The sequence below is a fragment of the Heliangelus exortis genome, chromosome 30, assembly GCF_036169615.1.
Source record: "Heliangelus exortis chromosome 30, bHelExo1.hap1, whole genome shotgun sequence".
Lineage (NCBI taxonomy): Eukaryota > Metazoa > Chordata > Aves > Apodiformes > Trochilidae > Heliangelus > Heliangelus exortis.
The window spans coordinates 2,036,232-2,060,529 of record NC_092451.1 but is presented as its reverse complement, the minus strand read 5'-3'; the positions used below and the strand labels follow the sequence as shown (position 1 = coordinate 2,060,529).

The 24,298-nt window shown below is 57.2% G+C and overlaps 4 protein-coding genes across 4 annotated transcripts in view; 2 read left to right on the top strand and 2 right to left on the bottom strand.

The window, feature by feature from the left end:
• ADGRA2 (adhesion G protein-coupled receptor A2) overlaps positions 1-9,225 on the bottom strand; it is a 28,454-nt gene extending 19,229 nt beyond the window's left edge. The window contains exons 1-2 of the mRNA XM_071729027.1: positions 8,934-9,225; positions 519-590 (exon numbers count right to left, since the gene is read on the bottom strand). Of these exons, the coding sequence (XP_071585128.1) occupies positions 519-590; positions 8,934-9,154 (293 nt within the window). The 5' untranslated portion in view covers positions 9,155-9,225. The remainder of the gene's footprint in view (positions 1-518; positions 591-8,933) is intronic.
• The window catches only part of BRF2 (BRF2 general transcription factor IIIB subunit), a 437,620-nt gene that overhangs the window by 29,094 nt on the left and 384,228 nt on the right, over positions 1-24,298 (top strand). The window lies entirely within an intron of this gene.
• PLPBP (pyridoxal phosphate binding protein) lies at positions 16,645-24,207 on the bottom strand. The gene is made up of 8 exons (XM_071728871.1): positions 24,067-24,207; positions 23,144-23,251; positions 22,958-22,993; positions 21,778-21,853; positions 21,456-21,590; positions 19,129-19,271; positions 16,952-17,050; positions 16,645-16,808 (listed from the first exon to the last, which is right to left on the bottom strand). Exons 1-8 carry the CDS (start codon positions 24,160-24,162, stop codon positions 16,671-16,673), a joined length of 831 nt encoding a protein of 276 aa, XP_071584972.1. The 5' UTR covers positions 24,163-24,207; the 3' UTR covers positions 16,645-16,670.
• On the top strand, positions 17,492-18,812 carry LOC139788889 (golgin subfamily A member 6-like protein 22; the record flags this gene model as incomplete). Its single annotated transcript, XM_071729221.1, is given in 3 exon segments — positions 17,492-17,604; positions 17,676-18,181; positions 18,184-18,812. Coding segments are annotated over 3 exon segments (1,248 nt in total), but the record flags the coding sequence as incomplete, so codon positions are not given.

Below are 24,298 nucleotides of genomic sequence, written 5' to 3'. Positions count from 1 at the left end.
GCCCTGGTATTGCTCCCACAGCTTTAAAATCCCAAAGCAGCCCCAATTCCTCCCACCAGGCACTGTGTCCTCCTGCCTCCTTCCCACCCCTGGGAATGGGGTGTCCCAGGGCCACTGTCACACCGGGTGAGTGTCCCACAGTGGGAGCCCACCCATCCCCTCTGGGCACAGGAATGTGGGACCCTGGCAGGGAACAAAACCCTCTCAGTGTTTCATACCTACAGATCAAACCCACATGGGGCCATAAATCTGCCCTGGGCACAGCTCCCTCCATAGAGATGCCTTTCATGGGGAGATAAGAAGGTTGACTTTGTTCGTGGGGGGACAATGTGGCTTTTCATCCCAGCCCCCACGTTGCCTCCCACCCCCAGCACAGCTCCTGGGGTCCCCCCCATGGCAAGCCTTGTGCCAGCCCCACCACAGCACCCACGGGTGACACGGGGGAGCAAGCACCCACGAGGTGCAGCCAGCCCCTTCTGGTGCCCACCCCAGCCCCACAGCATCCCACGGGCACTCACAGCTTCTCCAGAGCCCACAACCCAAAAAAGGAGCCGTTTTCCAGCACCGTGATCTTGTTGTTGCTCAGCAGCCTGTGGGAAGAGCAGAGGGAGAGGGGCAGCCCTGTAACTCCACCTGGGTTTGGAGGGGGGAGTGGGGACAACCCCAACACTGGGATGAAGGGACCCGAGTGGCCACGCTGGCTCCTGGGACATCGCTCCTCTACCTGGGTTTGAGTGCACGGAGCAGCATGGGGGGGTGACCAAAACCCCTACTGAGGACCCCAAAGGGTTCCTGCTCCCCACCAGCCTGACCCACTCGGTCACAGCATCCCCATCCATCCCGGGAGCCTCCCAGCACCGAGGGTTTTATCCCAGAGGAAACAGCAGCTTTGCTGCCAAAGGGGCCCTTGTAGGGTGACAGGAGAAGGAGAGGGGGGGGAGCAGCAGCAGCACCCGACCGTTCATCCAGGAGCTCATTAAAGCGCGTCAGGGGCAATTAGCAGAGCCAGACCTCGGCCCGGGGACCCGGGGAGGGGGTGGAGGGGGTGGGGGGATGCCCCGGTGCTCCCGGGTGGGCGCCGGTACCGCTCCCACCAGCAAACGTGACCCAAAAGCTTGAGGAGGGGACAGACGCCAGCCGGGGCCGGGAGGGCACCCGGGAGCCCCGGCCTGGGGGGAGGCATCGGGATAAAAAGGGCTCATTGAGGAGCGGGTCTGGGGCTGTTTACACACGGGCTGGCGGGACTGAATGGTGGCTGTGTGCTCCCAACCCCGTCCCGCAGGACTCCCAGCCCAACCGCAGCCGTCGCCAGCCACGCTCGCCTCTCCCGGGCTGGGCTCCCGCATCGGAGCGGGGTTGAGAGGCCAGACCCGGTTCCAGGAGCTGCCAAACCCCCAAAGGCTTTTGGGGAGAGAAAACTTGGGGGGCAGACACACCTCCCCCATATCCACCCCCCAGGCCGCATCCTGCGCTAATGAGGACCCGGGCACTGCCCCCGGGGCAAGGGGGGGTTGAACGGAAGCGGCCAGCAGACCCCCGGCTGGCAAATTGCTTCCACACGCCCCTGGCCGGAGCTGCCACAGCCAAGGCCACATCCACCTCCCCTTTTCCTTCACGCAGAGCCCCCGCTTCAGTGTGTCCTGGCTCTTCCCGGCGCTGCAGTCGGTACCGGGACCGGCCCAGTGGCACCGGGGGGGATCCCGCCCGGAGCGGAGGCAGCAGGGATGCTCCTGGAGCAGCATCACTCGGGAACAGCATCGCTCCGGAGCAGCACCGCTTCGGAGCAGCATCGATTCGAAGCAGCATCGATTCGGAGCTGCATCGATCCGAAGCAGCACCGATTCGGAGCAGCACCGATTCGGAGCAGCACTGCTTCGGAGCAGCATGGATTCAGAGCTGCATCGATCCGAAGCAGCATGGATTCAGAGCAGCATCGCTCCGGAGCAGCCCCGGATCCGAAGCGCCGCAGCCCCGTGGTTTGCAGCCTTTCCCCGTCCCGGCATCAGCCGTTGCTCAAGGCTCTGCCGGCCCCAGCGGCTCCAGAAGGTTTTAATTCCACCAGCAGCAGAGAGAGGATTTCACAACCCAGCAAAGGCTCCGCAGGCTGTGCACGCACAGAGGGGGGGTGTGGAGGGGGTCTCAGGGGCTCCCTGCTAACCCTGGGGGGAGCAGAAACCCCTCCCAACTCGGGGGCTGAGCTGGGATGAACCCTGGTGAAACAGTTCCCTGTGTCAGCAGCAAGTGGAGGAACGGGATGAGTGCAGGAGGCTCAGACCTCCCCTGTCCCCTCCCATACTCGGGCTCGGGGTGGCAGGAGGGTCCCCACATGGCCAAGGACACGTGGAGCTTTGGGGTTGGGGGGACCCGGGCATCCCAGGCCGTGCCAGAGCCTACCAGGGCATGGAATTTACAGAGGGATGCACACACAGACGTGTCACCAACACGGGGGGCTGGTGAGGACACAGCCACCCCCCAAGGGCTGTGCCCCGAGGCTGGGGACATTGGCTTTGTTCCCGGACCCTTGGGACCATCCGTGCCTCTGCCATAATTCCAGAACTCCCCTCCTTAAAAGGCAACAATCCCACAGCCCAGCTCGGCCTCCCCTGTCATCCCCAGCCAGGCGTTTGGGCCACGGGTGTCCCCGTCCTGGCCGAGGGCAAAGCCACCTCCAGAGCCACCAGTCCCTGGGGACAGGGAGCGTGGGAACGGCCGGGACCCGGCAGGGCACGGGGAGACCCCCAACCAGGGCACTGCCCACCCCAGCAAGACCCCAGTGCTGGGTGCCTGGGCTGCCTTCAGGAAAAGAGATTATTGACCAAAAGGAGTGGGTTTGGCACAGGAAAATTGACTGGAATGATGTGACTGAAAGTTTTCTTCTGGAGTTTTCCCGATCCTGGCTCTTCTCTTCCCTGTCTCGTAGGAGCCATCCAGCTCGTGCTCCCCCCGTGGCAACTCGCATCCTCAAACAGAGTTGGGTTTTCTCTCTGCCTTTATGGATAACGTGTTCCAAAATGTTTTCCGGGGTTTCTTTTTTTTTTCCAGGAAGTTCCCATCAGGCTCCACGGGACTTCCCGACCTCGCGTGTCTGTGGGTGGCAGAGCCCTGTGTGGGTCCCTGGCACGATTCCATCCCAGAATAACTGAGAACCCCCAAAATAAGAGGAGGGGACACGGGTGAGACACAGAGGGACCCTTTGCCAGCACCCAGCACCCTCAGCACATGGGATCGGGGTTGGATCCCCCCACAGGGCTGCTCTGACACCTCCGATCCTCGATGCCTCAGCCCTCTTGTGCCACCCCAGCACCCTCCTGTCTGCATCGGTGCCTTCACCCCCCGCCCCAAAAAAAAAAAAAGGGGACTCTGAGACCCTCCGGCATCCCGGCACGTGGGCGGGCGGGTGGCTCCCATCTCACGGCGGGGACAATAATCGCCTAATTGAGCGACGGCTGAAAAAGTCTCTCCGGACAATGCGGGGATTAAGGAGCAAAGCGTGGAGTCAAACGGAAGCGTTGGAGGGGGAAATGGGGGGGGGATGAGTGACCAGACGGCGGGAGGGAACCCCCCCGAGGAGCATCCTCCTCTTCTGGGGGGGATTCAGCCTCGGAAGGGGTTCAGCATCCTCACTCCGATGCACCGTGGCTCTCAGCTTTTGGCCCCTGCGAGTTTGCAGGCAGGGAGATAGAAAGATCTCTTCTTCTCTCTTTTTTTTTTTTTTTTTTTTTTCATCTCAAAAAGTGGAGCCAAAAGTAAAAAAAAAAAACAAAAAACAAAAAACAAAAAACCAAAGAGAAAAAAAAACCCAAACAAAAACACCACACGAAGATTGTTTTTTCAAGCGTGCTGGAATCCACTTGGATAAATAACGGCTCCAGAAACTGGGCTGCTGAAACAATAAACTTCCTCTGGACCCAACCAAAAAAGGACGCGGGGAGACGGTGGCTCCGCAGCCCGGGCGCAGGGAAAAGGCAGCGGCGCGGAGGTTAAAGGAGGGGGGGCCGTGCTGGGGGCGGGGAGCCCGCTCTGCTTTGCTCTCCAAGTGCATTAATTCAAAGCATATGCTCGCAGCAGATACGGCTCAGGCTGCGCCCCGAGCACAGCTTCGCTTTTTTTTTTTTTTTTCCAGAGGGATTCGAGGAAGGGAAAATTGGGGCCCTGGTGCTCGTGAGCAGCGCCGAGGGCTCCGGCACCCCCAAGGGTTCTGGAGTGGCAGCATCCCAGGGGGGGACCCCGCAGATCCCACCCAAAGGAGCTGGAGGATCCCCCGACGTGGAAGGGACCGTCCCCTCCTGGTTTTTTTGGGTGTTCGGGGGTTTTTTCCCCTCCCGGGGCGTTGCCTTCAGGCTCACGTCATGCCAGGCTATTTCGGATGGTGAAAATTATTGTTCCAAGCCTCAGCTTTTGTTAGCACAGGAAAAATCGGCCCCGGAGAGAGGGTGAAACGTCCCGAGCCAGCACAGGGTGACAGGGCAGGGATGCTCCATCCTACCGGGCAGTACCGCGACCCACAACCAACCCCAAACAAAAAAAACCCAAAAAACCCCAAACAAGTGCCCAATAAATAACAAATAAAAAGCTGAGAAAGGTTCGGGAAAAGAAACCATCTGCGGGGCCCAGGATAAACTGGCCTCGGAGAAGGGAGTTCAAGTAGAACTGGAAATTGGTCATAAGTCAAAGCCCTCTATTCCCTGCAGACAATCTGTAATTTCGGTGCAATCAAGCTGTGCACAGAAATGAGGCCAGGGCTGGGATTCCACATCTGGAAGAGGTTTGGGCTCCCGGCCGTGTGACAGCGGGGCTGGCCGCAGCCGGAGCTGCTATCTGGGTCTCGTTAGGGAGACAGAGCTTTTTCCATTAGACGATTAGCACAGGGGTCAGCCCGAGGGGGGGGAATTAAAGCCTCGTTAAGAGAGGTCTTGCAGAGCCCCGGCACCTCGCAGCCACGCCTGAGGGATGTCCCAGAGGGAGGTGCCAAAGCCCCCTGCCCCCAAGCTATAGGGGACACCGTAGTTTCTTAGGGTTGGCATCACCTTCGCCCTCCCCACGATGAGCTGAGGCAAGAATTAACCTCTGGGTATAAAAGGGAATGGGTTTAGAGAGGAGTCATAACCCCTGCTGGGGCTGCAGGGGGATTTTGTACCCCTGCCAGCATCATCCCATCAACTGGACCCCACGTGTCCCCACTTGTGCCTTCACCCATCACCTGGTGGTGTCCCCAAGGCACAAGTTGGTCCCAAGGGACCCTCAGGTCACAGGACACAGCTGAGGACATTTAGGACCACAGCATCCCTGTCCTGCCACCATCCCACAGCTCAAGGGCTTCCAGTGCCCACCACAAGGACAGAGCAGGGCCACTGATTCCCAGCACTTCCAACCACCCCGGGTCCATCCCCCACCAACCACAGCTTTCCCCACATGGAGTTAATTCTCCAGCTCCACATCTGCGGGCACTGCCACGGCTCTGGGTCCCTCCCTCCTGGAGCAGCAAATCCCCCTGCAAGGGGCCGGGGGAAGAGGGAAGGAGCCAGCAGAGAGTTCCCCCTGAGAAACCACCACATCCCCCCCCAAAACACCACGGCCCAGCCCGGTGCTGGCAGTGTCTGAGGCTGTGGGCATCCCTTGTCCCTTGTCCCCAGCTCTGTCTGTCCTCAGGCCGTGATGGCAGGGGGGTTTTCTCAGGCACAGGGGGGGTAAATAAGCAGCAGCTGCCACGGAGGCAGCTTTGGATTCCTCAGCGCGGGCCTAATAATTATAGATAAATAAAGAAATAAACCAAGAGTGTGGGAAAAAGCCAAAAAGAGAGCTGGGGTGAGGGACCCGCGGGGCAGCAGAGCTCTGGCCACCCACATGTCCCCAACCATCACCCCCGCAGCCAAAGCTGTGGCTGGGACAGACTGTGGTACCAGCCCTGCTGGGCATCCCCCGGGGCACCTGAGCATCCCTAGGGCAGCCGTAGGAGCCCTGCTCAGAGCCAGCTCAGCCACGGGGCTCAAAATTTGGCTGTCCCCAGTGGGGTGTCCCCCCAAGGCACGTGCAGCCCTTGCCACGTGCCCGAGCTCTGCTGCCTCCTCCGCTCCCTGCCTGCACCCCAGCAGCTCCAGGAGACGTTCCCGAAGCCGGAGCCTCTGGTTTTGATTGTTCCATCTGGAAAGGGTTTAGAATAAATCATGTTTACTGCGCCAGAGCAGAGCTCAGGGTCACCGCATATTTGTAGGTTTCTGCCTACGCCTGTAGGTTCCGTGTCACGTTTTAGTGGGATCGTGTAATGCCCTAATGCATCTGCACGGTCATCTCAGTCCCTCCGAGGGAGCTTCAAACCCCCCTGTCCCACCAGACAGAACCCACCAGACAGAACCCACCAGACAGAGCCCATCAGACAGAACCCATCAGACAGAGCCCACCAGACAGAGCCCACCAGAAAGAGCCCACCAGACAGAACCCATCAGACAGAGCCCACCAGACAGAGCCCACCAGAAAGAGCCCACCAGACAGAACCCATCAGACAGAGCCCATCAGACAGAGCCCATCAGACAGAACCCACCAGACAGAACCCACCAGACAGAACTCACCAGACAGAACCTACCAGACAGAACCCACCAGAAAGAGCCCACCAGACAGAACCCATCAGACAGAGCCCACCAGACAGAGCCCACCAGAAAGAGCCCACCAGACAGAACCCATCAGACAGAGCCCATCAGACAGAGCCCATCAGACAGAGCCCATCAGACAGAACCCACCAGACAGAACCCACCAGACAGAACTCACCAGACAGAGCCCATCAGACAGAACCCACCAGACAGAGCCCATCAGACAGAACTCACCAGACAGAACCCACCAGACAGAACTCACCAGACAGAGCCCATCAGACAGAGCCCATCAGACAGAGCCCATCAGATAGAACCCACCAGACAGAGCCCATCAGACAGAGCCCATCAGACAGAACTCACCAGACAGAACCCACCAGACAGAACTCACCAGACAGAGCCCATCAGACAGAACCCATCAGACAGAGCCCATCAGACAGAACCCACCAGACAGAACCTACCAGACAGAGCCCACCAGACAGAACCTATCAGACAGAACCCATCAGACAGAACCCACCAGACAGAGCCCACCAGAAAGAGCCCACCAGACAGAACCCACCAGACAGAGTCCACCAGACAGGACCTATCAGACAGAACCCATCAGACAGGGCCCACCAGACAGAACCCATCAGACAGAACCCATCAGACAGAACCCATCAGACAGAACCTCCCAGACAGAGCCCACCAGACAGAACCCATCAGACAGAACCCATCAGACAGAGCCCATCAGACAGAGCCCATCAGACAGAACCCACCAGACAGAACCCATCAGACAGAACCCATCAGACAGAACCCACCAGACAGAACCCACCAGACAGAACCCACTTTTGGCCACTCCACTCAGCATCACGGCTGCCCCCGCTCAGGCTGGAGGAAGCCCCTGAGCAGGAACCTCCTCAGATCCTCCTCCCAAAGAAATGAAGAGCAAAGCCTGCCCAAGGGCGGGTGTGACAATGGAGCCTCCACCTGTCCCACAGCCTCCTGGTGTCCCCAAGCCGAGGGGGGGACCCAGGCTGCACATCAGGGCTGTGGCTCCAGGACGATTCCCACTTTCCTTATGACATTTTTGGCACTCCAGGCCCTGCTCCTGGCACCCTGTGCTGACAGCCGTGTGGCAGGGCCAAGCTCCACCTGGGTGAGGGTGGCATTGGCCATTTCCCCTTCACAGCCACCCCTCTGTCACCGAAAATGAAGCCACTTTGCAGCAGAGAACCGAGGGATGATGCTTTAGAACCGGCAGCTGTGAGCAGCAGCGTGGTCGGGAGGGTTCAAGCACGTGTGAGCAGATGGGATGAGGAGCAGGGCCCTGCCCCACCCAGCCCAAACCTTCCACAGCATCCCAGAAAACCCACCCTGAGGAGCAGGAGAGGGAAAGCCAAAGCTTGGAGTGGGCAGGAGGGCACGGACAGCACCGCTCCGGGTGACGGCGACGTTCCCTCCAGCGAGAGAGCTGCTGGCCCTGCCTTCCAAACCAGATTTTAATTCAAACTTCTCCTCGGGAGTTATAAATAACCCCTGCAAGGAGCCGCTGCAGCGAGCAGGCACACCCCAACCAACCCTCCACCGAGGGCAAGGGAGAAGAAGATTTTAGGGAGCTCCAGGGCCAGCTCCAGCCCTTTCGCACAAACCCAAAACCCACTGACTGCTCCCGGTCGCTTCCCAGCAAATATTTCCTGTAAGAGCCGTGGCTTTCAAACAAAAACATCCTCCCCCAGCCCACAGACGGCAAAGGCTGCGGAGGGAAGCGTGGAGCAGAGGCCGTTTCCTGGATTTCCAGCTCACGTCCATACTTTTAAACCCGCGCCGTGGGGAGAGCGGGAGCTTTCCCGTTATCCCGGAGCCCCAACCCACTCTCTCGGTGCCGTTCGAACCGAGCTACGCCGAACCCAGCCACGCTTTTGTTGTGTCGATTCCCTTACTGAGTGAAAAAATCAGTGGAAAAAAAATAAAAAAATAAAAAAATTGTCCGTGCTGGGCTCCCCAAAACCGCGGACTTTCCCCCCAGGTCTCTTGTCCCCATCAGCCCCTGCCCGCCCATGGGGGAGCAGCCCCGGGGAGCGGCTGGGGACCCCCGGGACCTGCCGGTGTGGGGGTCCCTCTGCCGCTCCAGACACCCCCGGGGCCACCGAACCGCTTGGAATGGGCTCAACGTGCGCTCCCACCCCTCTCCGGGGGGCCAGGGGCAGCGGAAGCTCGGGCGCAGCATCCCGGGGGTGATGTCTGGAGCGGGGGGCGATACCGGGGGAGGTTCTGGGGGCGACGCCGGGGGTCGGGAAGCGATGTCGGGGGTGACGTCGGGCCCCGGGGGGTGATGCCGGGGGTGCGGGGACCGTGCCCGGTCGCGGTACTCACAGCGTGGCGGTGCCGTCGGGCAGCAGTTGCGGGTCGGGAGGTGCGGGGAGCCCCCCGCCGCTGCAGACCACCCTCCGCCGGGGTGCGGGGGCCCCGCCGGGGGTCTTGGTCCGTTCGGCCCCGCACTTACAGCCCAAGCTCTGTGCGGGACAGCCCCCCCCGGCAGCCCCTTTCCCGCTCAGCGCTGCCACCAGCAGCACCAGGGCCGCCGCTCCCCGCATGGCCCCGGCCCCGGGCCGCGGGCTCCGGGCTCCGGCTCCGCGCCCGCCGCCGCCCCGATCCCCGGGGCGGCTCCGGCGGCGCCTCCTCCCCGCTCGCCGCGCTCCGCCGCCGGCCCTGGCACCTCCCCCGGCCCGCCCCGGCCAGCTCCGCCCCGGCCCCGGCCCCGCTGAGGGCAGCGGCTCTTCCACCCCTCCGGCTGGGAGAGATGGAGACCCCCAGGGCAGGGGACGGAGGTCAGAAGGGTCCTGGACAGCTGGAGCCTGTGGGGGAGAGATGGAGACCCCCGGGCAGAAGATGGAGCCCAGAAGGGTCCTGGAAAGTTGGAGCCTGTATGGGGGAGAGATGGAGACCCCCAGGGCAGGGGATGGAGCCCGGAGGGGTCCTGGAAAGCTGGAGCCTTCGTGGGGGGGGGGAGAGATGGAGACCCCAGGGCGGGGGATGGAGCTCAGAAGGGTCCTGGACAGCTGGAGCCTTTGGGGGAGAGATGGAGACCCCAGGGCAGGGGATGGAGTCTGGGAGGGTCCTGGAAAGCTGGAGCCTGTGGGAGGGGAGAGATGGAGACCCCAGGGCAGGGGATGGAGCCCGAAGGGGTCCTGGAAAGCTGAAGCCTTTGGGGGAGAGATGGAGACCCCAGGGCAAGGGATGGAGCTCAGAAGGGTCCTGGAAAGCTGAAGCCTGGGGGGGGGGGAGAGATGGAGACCCTCAGGGCAGGGGATGGAGCCCGAAGGGGTCCTGGAAAGCTGGAGCCTTTGGGGGAGAGATGGAGACCCCAGGACAAGGGATGGAGCTCAGAAGAGTCATGGAAAGCCAGAGCTCTGCTGGGAGAGAGATGGAGACCCCGGGGCAGGGGATGGAGTCTGGGAGGGTCCTGGAAAGCTGGAGCCTGTGGGAGGGGAGAGATGGAGACCCCCAGGGCAGGGGATGGAGTCTGGGAGGGTCCTGGAAAGCTGGAGCCTTTGGGGGGGAGAGATGGAGACCCCCAGGACAAGGGATGGAGCTCAGAAGAGTCATGGAAAGCCAGAGCTCTGCTGGGAGAGAGATGGAGACCCCAGGGCAGGGAATAGAGCCTGGGAGGGTCCTGGAAAGCTGGAGCCTTCGTGGGGGGGGGGAGAGATGGAGACCCCAGGGCGGGGGACAGAGCTCAGAAGGGTCCTGGAAAGCTGGAGCCTTTGGGGGAGAGATGGAGACCCCCAAGGCAGGGGATGGAGCTCAGAAGGGTCCTGGAAAGCTGGAGCCTGTGGGGGGGGAGATGGAGACCCTAGGGTGGGGGATGGAGCTCAGAAAGGTCCTGGAAAGCCAGAGCCTGCAGGGGGGAGTCCCTCAGGACAAGGCTGGATCCCCTCTGGCCCCACAGGACCAGAACCCCCTCCCCCCCGAGCATCCTCTCGCAGAGGGAGAAGCTCCATCCCGGGCCCCATCAAGGGGCTGGAGCCCCGCAGGGTCCCTCCGGGCCACGGCGCCGCGGGTGGCTGTGACAGCCCCGCGGTGACAAGCCCAGGGCTCTGCGTCCAGGGGAGTGGCACAGACACCACCCTGCACCCGGGGGCTCTGACGGAGGAACCCTCTGCCCGAAACCCCTCCCCAAAATCCCACCCTGCACATCCTGACCGCGCTGCTCCGTCCCCTCCCGGCCCCCGCTCTCTCCCCTTCTCTCCTTCCCTGGTTTGCTCTCGAAGTTCAATATTTGCCTTCCCGTTGCCCCCCTCCCACGTCCCCGCTGCCCCTCTTGCTGCCCCCAGCCCTCTCTTCCCTCCCACCCCCCCCGTGGGGTTCGGCTCCGAGGCCACAGCTCAGTGCAGCTTCAAATCAAAAAGGATCAAAAGAAGGCAACGAAGTGGCCGGGACCCCGCGCCAGGGAGCAGGGAAAGAGGGTCAGGGAAGGACGGGAAGAGAGGCTCCAGGAATGCTGTTTCTCTCCAGGACCCAAAGTTCCTGGAGCGGGATAAGAAATTTGCTCCTTTCTCCAAATAAATAGGATCTGGCTGTAGGGGTGGGCGTGGGGAAGGGGGGATCTGCACCAAGTGATCTGACCACCATAATCGATGGTTTTTTTCCTTACCCTGTCCAGAATCTTTGATATTTTTTTCCCCACCCTGCACACCACCATTGACATTTTTATTCCTTTTCAGATCTGCCCCCAGATACAGGGGGCAGATGAGGGAAAGGAAAGGGGGGAAGGAAAGGGGGGAAGGAAAGGGGGGAAGGAAAGGGGGGAAGGAAAGGGGGGGAAGGAAAGGGGGGGAAGGAAAGGGGGGGAAGGAAAGGGGGGGAAGGAAAGGGGGGGAAGGAAAGGGGGGGAAGGAAAGGGGGGGAAGGAAGGGGGGGGAAGGAAGGGGGGGGAAGGAAGGGGGGGGAAGGAAGGGGGGGGAAGGAAGGGGGGGGAAGGAAAGGGGGGAAGGAAAGGGGGGAAGGAAAGGGGGGAAGGAAAGGGGGGAAGGAAAGGGGGGAAGGAAAGGGGGGAAGGAAAGGGGGGAAGGAAAGGGGGGAAGGAAAGGGGGGAAGGAAGGGGGGGAAGGAAAGGGGGGGAAGGAAAGGGGGGGAAGGAAAGGGGGGGAAGGAAGGGGGGGGAAGGAAGGGGGGGGAAGGAAGGGGGGGAAGGAAGGGGGGGGAAGGAAGGGGGGGGAAGGAAGGGGGGGGAAGGAAGGGGGGGGAAGGAAGGGGGGGGAAGGAAGGGGGGGGAAGGAAGGGGGGGGAAGGAAGGGGGGAAGGAAGAGGGGAAGGAAGGGGGGAAGGAAGGGGGGAAGGAAGGAGGAGCAGTCCCACACAGGCTTTGGGGTGGGAGGCCAAGCAGCCTGGTTCCTGCTCATCCTGCAGCTCCACCAGTTACCAGTTAACCAGTGGCATCTTTAGCCACTCAACCAGCTGGTTACCTCCTTTCACCAGCTCTCCCCTGCCAGGCAGTGACAAGGACCACGGCCCCAAGAGCTCATCCACTCCCGACCCCGAGGGGTCAGAGCCCTGCAGACTGTCAGCATCTTGTTAGTAAAATCCTAACAACCAACACTGGACTCACACCTCCCCCTCTTTTTTCCTTTTTTTTTTTTTTTCCTTTTTTCTTTTTTTTTTTTCCACTGTGGAAAATTTCCACGGCAGAAATTCCCCTCCCGTGCTCAGGGCTGATCCCAAATCCTGAAGCTGGATGAGCAACAGGAAACCACTCGTATCCAGTACCTGCTCTGAGGTCCTGTGAGCACCCAGCATGACACCCCTGCCCACAAGACACAAGATTTCAGGGAAAAGGGACCCTGGAGAACCTCAGATTTAAGGCCAGAGCTCCCCAGGTGTGGACAGGACCAGGACCAGGCTGTGCTGGCAGCATCCAAGCACTTCCAGAGCTCTGGAGCTGTCTCCAGGACACATTGAAGAGCTCAAGCCACTCTACGTGGTCTCCAGAATTTTATTCTCCTATAAAATTACCTCCAAGAACAGGCAAAACCTTGTCCAAAGTCGTAACAAATGGGAAATACCCGGCCCCACTCTGAGGAGAGGAGCTCAAGCAACACTTCCCACACTCTCCTGAAATCCTTTCAACTCCTTCCAAGCCCCTCTCTCCCTCTTTTCCCAGGAATGACCCCTCCTGATGCCTCCTGCCAGGGAGACAACAAGGAAACCTGTTTGAAACTCCACCCCCCCCCGAACTGCCGGATGCCAAATCCCCTTTCCCCTTTTTCCCCACTCCGAGGTTAAAAAAAAAAAAAAAACCCAAAACTCCGCAGGCAGAGGGAAAGGCAACAATCCCAGGACTCTCCAAATTCCTTTCACCGGGATCCAATAAAAACCTTGGCAGTCGCCGGCCTTCCTGCCGGAAACCTGAGAGCCCAGAAATAAACACACTTCCCACTTGGAAAGGTTGGGATCAGCCTTTGGGATCAGCTGCTCCAGGGCCACCCCCGGGCTCTCACCTGCCCGCAGCATCCCCGGCCCCAGCGGGAGCCCGAGGCAGAGCAGGGAACCCACCCAAATCTCTGGGTTTTCTCCTGGAAAACGAGCACCCCGTGCCACACGTCCGGGAGAAGGGGGAGAGGGGTCCCTCTGGATCTCCCTCAGGTCTCCAGGATGCCTCCCTGGGAGCCACAACTCCCTGCCCAGCACCTTCAATATTTTTTTCTCCACCCTGCCCAGCACCTTCAATATTTTTTTCCCCACCCTGACCATCATAATTGATATTTTTGTCCCCCACCCTTTCCAGCACCTTCGATATTTTTTTTCCTCACCCTGACCATCATAATCGATGTTTTTTTTCCTTACCCTGTCCAGAATCTTTGATATTTTTTTCCCCACCCTGCACACCACCATTGACATTTTTATTCCTTTTCAGATCTGCCCCCAGATGCAGGGGGAAAGGGGGGGAAGGAAAGGGGGGGAAGGAAAGGGGGGGAAGGAAAGGGGGGGAAGGAAAGGGGGGGAAGGAAAGGGGGGGAAGGAAAGGGGGGGAAGGAAAGGGGGGGAAGGAAAGGGGGGGAAGGAAAGGGGGGGAAGGAAAGGGGGGGAAGGAAAGGGGGGGAAGGAAAGGGGGGGAAGGAAAGGGGGGGAAGGAAAGGGGGGGAAGGAAAGGGGGGGAAGGAAAGGGGGGGAAGGAAAGGGGGGGAAGGAAAGGGGGGGAAGGAAAGGGGAGAAAGGAAAGGGGGGGAAGGAAAGGGGGGGAAGGAAAGGGGAGAAAGGAAAGGGGGGGAAGGAAAGGGGGGGAAAGAAAGGGGGGGGAAAGAAAGGGGGGGAAAGAAAGGGGGGGAAAGAAAGGGGGGGAAAGAAAGGGGGGGAAAGAAAGGGGGGGAAGGAAAGGGGGGGAAGGAAAGGGGGGGAAGGAAAGGGGGGAAAGGAAAGGGGGAGAAGGAAAGGGGGAGAAGGAAAGGGGAGGAAGGAAGCAGGAGCAGTCCCTCTGGCCACAAACCAAAGCTGTGTCTGCTGGACTCCTTCCTCCAGACCAGCCCTGGCAGTGACACCGCCCGGAGGAGCCATCAGGGAGAGCTCTGCAGCTTCCACCCCCCCCCCCCAGTGCTTTCCTGGATGTAAATAAAAGTTGTGGAGCCCCGGGGGGGAGGAGGTTCCTGGGCGGGGGTTCATTAAGAGGCCAAGAGAGCCTTTCATCTCCCAAACCTTGGCTCCACTCCAGTGTCCAACAGTTCCCATCTGCCGGGTGAGCTCTGGGGAAGGACTGGGTGGTCCCTACACCCCCCCCCAGGTGTCCCCCATCACCAACACCCCAGCTCCAGCTCCACGCCTCCCACCTCGGCTTCCAGGAGGAGGAACAGAAGGTGTCGGCGACCACTTGTGCCCAAGCTGCTCCCTGCAGTGACACAAACACGGCTGGGAGGGAGCCCCGGAGCCACCGGCAGCCCCACAGCTCCCTCCAGAGCTCGGATCCCCACGCAGCTCCGGCCTGAAAGGTTTTAGGAGGTGGGTGAGGATGCCCAAGGATGGAGGCTGTGGGAGCCAGGAGAAGTTTTCTCTGCCTTGCAGACACCCAGCTCCCAGTTTACACCAGTGACTTGCTGGATCAGGCTTGGCCAGAGCCCAGTTTCAAGTCAGGAAGTGAACACAAAGGGCCCAAGAGAGGAAAAACAAAAGGGGATGAGAAGCACAGGACAAATCCCAAGGTAAAAACCCAACCCTGGCTCTGGGCTCCTCCTCTGGGACAGCAGAGCAGGGGTTTGGTCTGAACAATAAATCCAGGTGTGTGGAATTTGCAAGCTGCTGAAATTCTGGGAAGAGAGAGGTGGGAAAAGACTGGATTCACTTCAGCTGTCAGGTGGGAAATGGATCTGGAAGAGGCTCCTTGATTCCTGTCCTCTTCTGATGGACCAAGGGAGCAGTGCCACCCAGAGGGCTTCTCCAGGAAGAATTCCCACCCTCTGACATCTTGCCCAGCTCTCTGCAGCTTTTTTTTTTTCCCCTCCTGCTCCAAAAAAAGCCTTCACTTGACTCACCAGCTCAGCTTCAGCTCTTTCACCCCACCCTCCAAGCAAGTCCCACTCCAGAGCAGCTCCAGCTTGGGGTCAGCTCTTCAACCACAACTCAGGGCATTTATTCACCAGGCTGGGAGGTAAAAAGAAAATCTTTAATAGCTGTACAGCTGGCACAGATGGCATTCAAACCCACCATTTTTTATATTTTTTTTTTTTAATTAAGAGACCACGAGACACAGAGCAGTGCTGAGGAGGGCTGCATGCTGCTTCCACACCAGGCAGGGACAAGAGGGTGGTGCCAGAGGTGACACTTTTTGCATTTACATTCAGCATTTTGAAGTCAGAATAAAACCAAGAGCTGGATTTGACCACACACACACAGAGAGAGAGAGAGAAAGAAAAGGCTGGGCAGGAGGTTTCTGCTGGCAGGCAATGTGTCCTCCTCTTACCAGGTGACAACAACCCAACAGGTGACAAAAGGGACTTGGGTGTAGCTACCACTGGCCAAAGAGCAGGTGACAGAAGGCAGGAGCTTTGTTGGACACCTGGAGGAACAGTCAGTGCACTCAAAGAGTCTTTCTTCCAGGAGAGGTGAAGGGCAGAGCAGTGTTTAAGACATGAAGACACAGCCCAGAGGCTCTGCCAGGGAAAAGAGGGAACCCAGGACACACTGGAGGGAAAATACTTTACTTTTTGAAGGGTTTTTTTTTTCACACAGAGCCTCCTGCAAACCCCACTGGTGTCCTGTGGGATGAGCCAGCAACATCAACCTCCTCCTGATGGAGGTGGGAGAGTGCAGGCAGCCACCAGTGGGCCAAGGACCTTGCAGAAAATCCCCCCCAAAAAAAGAATTTATGGCATTAAGAACTCCTGGGCAAGATGAACACAAGTCCCAAGACTTCACAAGAGGGGAAGGGAAGGTTGAAAGCATCCCAGAGACACAGAACCAAGGGGAGAAGTTAGGAATTGTCAGCCTGAAAAGAACAAAGAGGAACTCGAGCTAAAAAAGACTTTTTTAGCTCTTCTTTAGCTTTTCTTTAGCTCTTCTTCCACACTTCCCAACTGCATCCAAAAAACTTCCCCAGGAATTCCTGCTCCTCATCCCTCCTCCTCTGCTCCTCCCTCATCCTCTCAGGACATGGACACAGTGTCTTGGTGTCCCAGATCCTGGGTGAGCAACCCTCACAGCAGGGACCATGTGCAAAACTTTAATTTGGGGGGGACATTTCTAGGTCTCTGGCAGGATTATAATCATTTGTGTAATGAAGATTTTAGCCCTCAGAAACCAAAAACCCACCCACACTGCTGCAGTGACCTCCTCCTGACAAATCCTCAACCCCCTGACCCACAAGTCCCTCTTCCTGAAGGAGCCAAGATTATTTTTTTTTTTTTTTGAGCAAAAATTTTCATACCATTTGCTGGCTATAAAAATTTCCAGTGTCTAAGGGAATCCCAATGGATCAGGAGGCATTTCTGGCCTCTCTTCTGCCACCAGGAATTCCCTCTCCCTGGCACCAGGAAGGGCAGAATGCATAGTGAGGTCCCCCCATCATTTTGTCCTCTGCAGAGGCCACTTTTTTTTGGGGTTTTTTTAATTTTTTCCCCCCTCTCTTTAATGACCCTGAGCTGCCATGGTCTCTGTTTTGCTTTTTGCTTCAGCAGGGGCCTTGCCACCAACTGCTTTGTTGGAATAATCCCTCTCTCCAAAAATAGTGCTTCCAATCCTGACGTTGGTGGATCCAACCTCTACCTGGGAAGAGAGAAAAAGGAGAATCCAGCCTCAAGGAAGCTTCCCCAGCTGCTCCCAGGGGCTGTTTTCCTCCCCAGAATTTCAGGAGAGGGTTAAGAGCCCCATTTGGGTGACTCTGGGGTTGATTTCCCAGAGGAACTTACTGCATGCTGGAAGTCTGTGGACATTCCCATGCTCAGCTCCACCTTTTCCAGGGGGAGATTCAGCTTTTCACACACCTCCTGCCTCAGGGAGAGCAGCAGCTGGAAAGGGAGAGGGAAAAAGGGGAGGAAAAAAAAAAGGGGAGAGGAAAAAAAAAAGGGGAGAGGAAAAAAAAAAGGGGAGAGGAAAAAAAAAAGGGGAGAGGAAAAAAAAAAGGGGAGAGGAAAAAAAAAAGGGGAGAGGAAAAAAAAAAGGGGAGAGGAAAAAAAAAGGGGAGAGGAAAAAAAAAAGGGGAGAGGGAAAAAAAAGGGGAGAGGGAAAAAAAAGGGGAGAGGAAAAAAAAGGGGAGAGGAAAAAAAAAGGGGAGAGGGAAAAAAAAGGGGAGAGGGAAAAAAAAAGGGGAGAGGGAAAAAAAAGGGGAGAGGAAAAAAAAAGGGGAGAGGAAAAAAAAAGGGGAGAGGGAAAAAAAAAGGGGAGAGGAAAAAAAAAAGGGGAGAGGGAAAAAAAAGGGGAGAGGGAAAAAAAAGGGGAGAGGAAAAAAAAGGGGAGAGGAAAAAAAAAGGGGAGAGGATAAAAAAAGGGGAGAGGATAAAAAAAGGGGAGAGGACAAAAAAAGGGAGAGGACAAAAAAAAGGGGAGAGGAAAAAAAAAGGGGGTGAGGAAAAAAAAAGGGGAGAGGAAAAAAAAGGGGAGAGGAAAAAGAAAAGGGGAGAGGAAAAAAAAAAGGGGAGAGGAAAAAAAAAAAGGGGAGAGGGAAAAAAAAGGGGAGAGGGAAAAAAAAGGGGAGAGGGAAAAAAAAGGGGAGAGGAAAAAAAAGGAGGAGAGAAAAAAAGAGGAGAGGAAAAAAGAAGAGGAGGAAAAAAGAAGAGGAGGAAAAAAGAAGAGGAGGAAAAAAGAAGAGGAGGAAAAAAGAAGAGGAGGAAAAAAGAAGAGGAGGAAAAAAGAAGAGGAGGAAAAAAGAGGAGGAGGAAAAAAGAGGAGGAGGAAAAAAGAGGAGGAGGAAAAAAGAGGAGGAGGAAAAAAGAGGAGGAGGAAAAAAGAGGAGGAGGAAAAAAGAGGAGGAGGAAAAAAGAGGAGGAGGAAAAAAGAGGAGGAGGAAAAAAGAAGAGGAGGAAAAAAGAAGAGGAGGAAAAAAGAGGAGGAGGAAAAAAGAGGGGAGGAAAAGAAGAGGAGGAAAAGAGAAGAGGAGGAAAAAAGAAGAGGAGGAAAAAAGAGGAGAAAAAAAGAGGAGGAGGAAAAAAGAAGAGGAGGAAAAAAGAAGAGGAGGAAAAAAGAAGAGGAGGAAAAAAGAAGAGGAGGAAAAAAGAGGGGAGGAAAAAAGAGGGGAGGAAAAAAGAAGAGGAGGAAAAAAGGAGGAAAAAAGAAGAGGAGGAAAAAAGAAGAGGAGGAAAAAAGAAGAGGAGGAAAAAAGAAGAGGAGGAAAAAAGAAGAGGAGGAATAAAGAAGAGGAGGAAAAAAGAAGAGGAGGAAAAAAGAGGGGAGGAAAAAAGAGGGGAGGAGAAAAGAGGGGAGGAAAAAAGAGGGGAGGAAAAAAGAGGGGAGGAAAAAAGAGGGGAGGAGAAAAGAGGGGAGGAGAAAAGAGGGGAGGAAAAAAGAGGGGAGGAAAAAAGAGGGGAGGAGAAAAGAGGGGAGGAGAAAAGAGGGGAGGAGAAAAGAGGGGAGGAGAAAAGAGGGGAGGAAAAAAGAGGGGAGGAAAAAAGAGGGGAGGAAAAAAGAGGGGAGGAAAAAGGAAGAGGAGGAAAAAGGAAGAGGAGGAAAAAAGAAGAGGAGGAAAAAAGAAGAGGAGGAAAAAAGAGAGGAAAAAAGCAGCCAGTCCAGCTCAGCTTCAGGCTGTCCCAGCTCCCATTTTTTGCCTTTCTTTGATGTTCCCTTCACTCAGAACCTCCCCACACCTCCCACTGCTGCTTGCCCTGCAGCACCTCCCAGCAGCACAGGCTGTGTGGGTGACAACAGTCACACTGACAAGGTGACACCTCCAGCTGTCACCCCGGTGCTCCAGAGCCCTCTGGGCCCTCAGTCCCCGTGGCCACTGCCACTTCAGAGCTCTGACCAAGCTCCTTCTGCTCCCAACCAAGAGATCCACAGCCAAAATTTGGGCTGGGACAGGCAGCCAGGTGTCAGGTTGGGCTGGGACAGCTCAGCCAACCCTTGGATATTTTTTTTTTTTCTAGAACCTTACCTGGAAATCAGGATTTGGGCCCTTACTGAGGTCGTGTCCAATGCTGCCAATTGTCATCAGCCCCACGAATTCCAGGCTGGGACACTTGGTGAGGACATGTTCCACAGCAGCTGTGGTGTCCCCAGGAGCAAGGCCATGTTTACCTGGCAAGGGACAAAGAAATCTGTGGCCAGTTCTGCCAGGAACCTCCCCACAACCAGGTGTGTCCTGGTTTGGGCCAGGATAAAGGTGATTTTTCTAAGTTTCTTGTAGATGGTTGAACTTGCTGAGGTTGACAGCAAGTTTCTCAAATGGAGTTTTCCATCCCACGTGTGTCATCCTGAGTATGGAGTTGGGGAGTTGGGGGATCAGGAGGACTGAGCCACACCCTTACCAGCTGATTGGCCTCACCTGAGATCACCAGCAGAAGTGCTGGGTACCACCCCCCTTAACAGCTGATTGGTCTCACCTGTGGCACTATAAAAGACCAGCAGAAGCTCCTGGCCTGCCTGGTTGCCTCCCTGGCTGGCTGCCTGCTGCCCTGCCTGCTGGCCTGCCTGGTTGCCTGCCTGCCTGGTTGCCTGCCTGGTTGCCTGCCTGCCTGCCTGCCTGCCTGCCTGCCTGGTTGCCTGCCTGCCTGGTTGCCTGCCTGCCTGGTTGCCTGCCTGCCTGGTTGCCTGCCTGCCTGGTTGCCTGCCTGCCTGGTTGCCTGCCTGCCTGGTTGCCTGCCTGGTTGCCTGCCTGGTTGCCTGCCTGGTTGCCTGCCTGCCTGGTTGCCTGCCTGGTTGCCTGCCTGGTTGCCTGCCTGGTTGCCTGCCTGGTTGCCTGCCTGGTTGCCTGCCTGGTTGCCTGCCTGGTTGCCTGCCTGCCTGCCTGCCTGGTTGCCTGCCTGGTTGCCTGCCTGCCTGGTTGCCTGCCTGCCTGGTTGCCTGCCTGGTTGCCTGCCTGGTTGCCTGCCTGGTTGCCTGCCTGGTTGCCTGCCTGCCTGGTTGCCTGCCTGCCTGGTTGCCTGCCTGCCTGGTTGCCTGCCTGGTTGCCTGCCTGGTTGCCTGCCTGCCTGGTTGCCTGCCTGCCTGGTTGCCTGCCTGGTTGCCTGCCTGGTTGCCTGCCTGGTTGCCTGCCTGGTTGCCTGCCTGGTTGCCTGCCTGCCTGGTTGCCTGCCTGCCTGGTTGCCTGCCTGCCTGGTTGCCTGCCTGCCTGGTTGCCTGCCTGGTTGCCTGCCTGGTTGCCTGCCTGGTTGCCTGCCTGGTTGCCTGCCTGGTTGCCTGCCTGGTTGCCTGCCTGGTTGCCTGCCTGGTTGCCTGCCTGGTTGCCTGCCTGGTTGCCTGCCTGGTTGCCTGCCTGGTTGCCTGCCTGGTTGCCTCCCTGCCTGCCTGGTTGCCTGCCTGGTTGCCTGGTTGCCTTCCTGCCTGCCTGGTTGCCTGCCTGCCTGCCTGGTTGCCTGCCTGCCTGCCTGGTTGCCTGCCTGCCTGCCTGGTTGCCTGCCTGCCTGCCTGGTTGCCTGCCTGCCTGCCTGGTTGCCTGCCTGCCTGCCTGGTTGCCTGCCTGCCTGCCTGGTTGCCTGCCTGCCTGCCTGGTTGCCTGCCTGCCTGGTTGCCTGCCTGGTTGCCTGCCTGGTTGCCTGCCTGGTTGCCTGCCTGGTTGCCTGCCTGGTTGCCTGCCTGGTTGCCTGCCTGGTTGCCTGCCTGGTTGCCTGCCTGGTTGCCTGCCTGGTTGCCTGCCTGGTTGCCTGCCTGGTTGCCTGCCTGGTTGCCTGCCTGGTTGCCTCCCTGCCTGCCTGCCTGCTGCCTTCACCAGGCATCTTAGAAGGATCCCATCCATTCATCTGCCTGTGGTCCTGATCCGTGCCAGCCTCCACCTCCAGTCCATTTGCCTGCCTGTGTTCCTGCCTCCTGTGTGTCCAGCCTGGACTTTCCCAGCCTTGGTTTGTGTGAGAATTATTGGGGGAAAAGGGGAAGGAATCTGATATTCATTCTCTTGTATATTTGTGTATATATATACATATTTATATAGCATTTTTTTTCCCCTATTTACCATTATTGTTTCATTAAAGTTGATTAGTTTAGCCTCCAACCCATAAGTCTCTCTCCCTTATTCTCTCTTCTTTCTTATCAAGGAGGAGAGAGAGATTAATAGAGAGAGATTAATAGAGAGATTAATAGAGAGAGATTAATAGAGATTAATAATCACTCGGTTTAATCACCAGGCCAGTGTTAAACCCTGACAAGGTGGAAACTGAGAGAGGAGCAAACTTCACCTGAGCTGAAGAGAAATCCTGCAGCAACCCAGCCGTGGCACTCAGGTTTGCTCTGGACATCAAAAAAAACCCCCAAAAAAAAGCCACTTACTGTCTTCTCCACTCGTGTTCACTTGCACCATGACCTTCAGCCTCTGGGAGGAGCCTTTTTTCTGCCAGGAGGTGTTGACTCTGTCAGCCAGTTTCACAGAATCCACTGTTTCCAACATGAAGAGGTTGGGGACAGCTGGGGAGGAGACAGAGGCTGAGGACAAAGCTGCTGGCACACAAATCTTTGCACCCACAGCTCAAGCTCCTGCCCAGAAAGAGGCAGGGGTGAGCTAAGCTTAAAAAAAAAACCCCCAAAAAAGTTGTTACTCCTCGAACATTGGAAGATTTTAGGGTCAGCAGGTGGGAGATTAAACAGACTTTACCAATCAGCTTGTTGACATTGTTTTTCTGCAGATGGCCAATAAAATGCCACTTAATCTCAGGACAAGAGGAGAGAATCTGCAAGCAGAGAGGAAGAGTTAGGTTTGAACTCCCTAATTTCCCTTCCCCAAGCAGTACTTAAAGTCTTTGTTTGCCCACAAACAAAATACCAGAGAGTTAAACGACTCCTTTTGTTTGCAGTGCTCCTGGTGTGGACTCAGATTGCTCCAGGCTGGAGAAGAACAGGAGGAGCATTCCAAGGGGAAGGCAAACTCAACAACCATAAAATGAGGGCTTTTCCCCAAGCTGTTACCATTTATTTTATTTTATTTTATTTTGCATCTGCCTCTCCAGCAGCAGAAAAGGCAAAAGCACTGCTCAGAAAAATGGTTTGTGACTAAAGGACAGGTGTGCACAGGGCCCTCTGGGGCCAGCAAGAAATAAGAAGCAGAGGAAAAGCAAAGAAATGAGAAGCAGAGCAGAAGGAAAGAAATAAGAAGCAGAGGAGCAAAAAAATTAAAAGCAAAGGAGAAGCAAAGAAATAAGCAGAGGAGAAGCAAAGAAATAAGCACAGAAACAAAAAAAATAAGAAGCAAAGAAAGAAGCAGAGAAAGAAGCAAAGAAAGAAGCAGAGAAAAGAAGCAGAGAAAAGAAGCAGAGAAAAGAAGCAGAGAAAAGAAGCAGAGAAAGAAGCAGAGAAAGAAGCAGAGAAAGAAGCAGAGAAAGAAGCAGAGAAAGAAGCAGAGAAAGAAGCAGAGAAAGAAGCAGAGAAAGAAGCAGAGAAAGAAGCAGAGAAAGAAGCAGAGAAAGAAGCAGAGAAAGAAGCAGAGAAAGAAGCAGAGAAAGAAGCAGAGAAAGAAGCAGAGAAAGAAGCAGAGAAAGAAGCAGAGAAAGAAGCAGAGAAAGAAGCAGAGAAAGAAGCAGAGAAAGAAGCAGAGAAAGAAGCAGAGAAAGAAGCAGAGAAAGAAGCAGAGAAAGAAGCAGAGAAAGAAGCAGAGAAAGAAGCAGAGAAAGAAGGAGGGGGAGCAGGACAGAGGCCAAGAGCTAAGAACAAACCCCACCTTTACCTGAAGAGCCAAGGTTTCAGTGCCCAATTCCCTACTCCAAACCACAACTTTTCCTGCAAACCCCTGAGGCCCCACACCTCCAGCAGGACAAACACCTCAGGAGCTGTTTACTTACTCTGGAGTCTGATGCCTTTTCCAGCAGCTCTTGAACCTGTGAGAAACCAAGACAAACTTCTCATCCAAACCACTCAGGTGGCTCTGGGGGCTGATCCCATGGGGCTGATCCTCTCTTGGGACCAGAGGATGCCCCCCAAACCCTGGGGAAAGATGGGGGGAGGGGGGAGGAACTCATCCAACTCACATAATTCTCCCCAAAGCTGCGTTGCCCGTGGCTGTAAGCATCCAGCACCATCTCTGCTGGCTTGGTCTTGCTGACTGCCACCAACCGTGGCTGCACTGCTGGCAGCCCCTGCAGAGACCCCCAGGGTGAGGGGGGAGTGGGGGGGGGGGCAAACTTTACCTCCCTCCAAGCCCAAAACCCCGGGGAGCCCCTAGGGGAGGGGACATGGGGTCCTCCACAATGGGGTGACAGAGTCCTGGGGGGGTGGTGGTGATAGGGGGGAGGACACAGGGCCCTGGGGTGAGACACAGGGCCCTGGGGTGACGGGGGGGGGGGACACACACAGGGCCAGGGGGGGGGGTGGGGGGGGACACAGGGCCCTGAGGTGATGGGGGGAAGGGGACACAGGGCCTTGAGGTGATAAAGGGGTGGGGGGGAACACAGGGCTTTGAGGTTATGGGGGGGAGACAACACACAGGGGGCCCTGAGGTGATGGGGTGGGGGGGGACGGATGGAGAGGGCCCTAGGATGATGGGGGGGAGGGGGGACAGGACACAGGGCCCTGAGGTGATGGGACACACACACACACATAGACCCTTGAGGTGATGGGGGCGGGACAGGACGGGACACAGGGCCCTGAGGTGATGGGGGGGGACACAGGGCCCTGGGGGGGTGGAGGGGGACACAGGCCCTGAGGTGATGAGGGGGGGACACGACACACACAGGGCCCTGAGGTAATGGGACACACACACAAACAGCCCCCTGAGGTGATGGGGGGGAAGGACAGGACGGGACACAGAGGGCCCTGAGGTGATGGGAGGGCGGGGGGGGGCACAGGGCCCTAAGTCGAAGGCGCCGTCTCCATGGTGCCAAAGGACTTGTCGGGCAAACCCCAGCGGGGTGAAGCTTCCCGCGGTTCTCCCCCTCCTCCCTCTGCCCCTCACCGGAGGTCTCCGCGCTGCCGCTTGCTGCAGTTGCTCGGTGACAGCGCGGAGCGCAGGGCCCAACCCGTCCCCGGCGGCCATGCCCGCTCTCCACATCCCTCCTTCCCCCGGCTACTTCCGCCACGCACCACGCCCCCTCCGCGCCGCTCAGCCAATGGGATCTCTCCCTGCGGGCAGCGCTGACCAATAGGAGGCGAGGGGCGGGGACAAAAAAGGGCGGGATGAGGAGGGA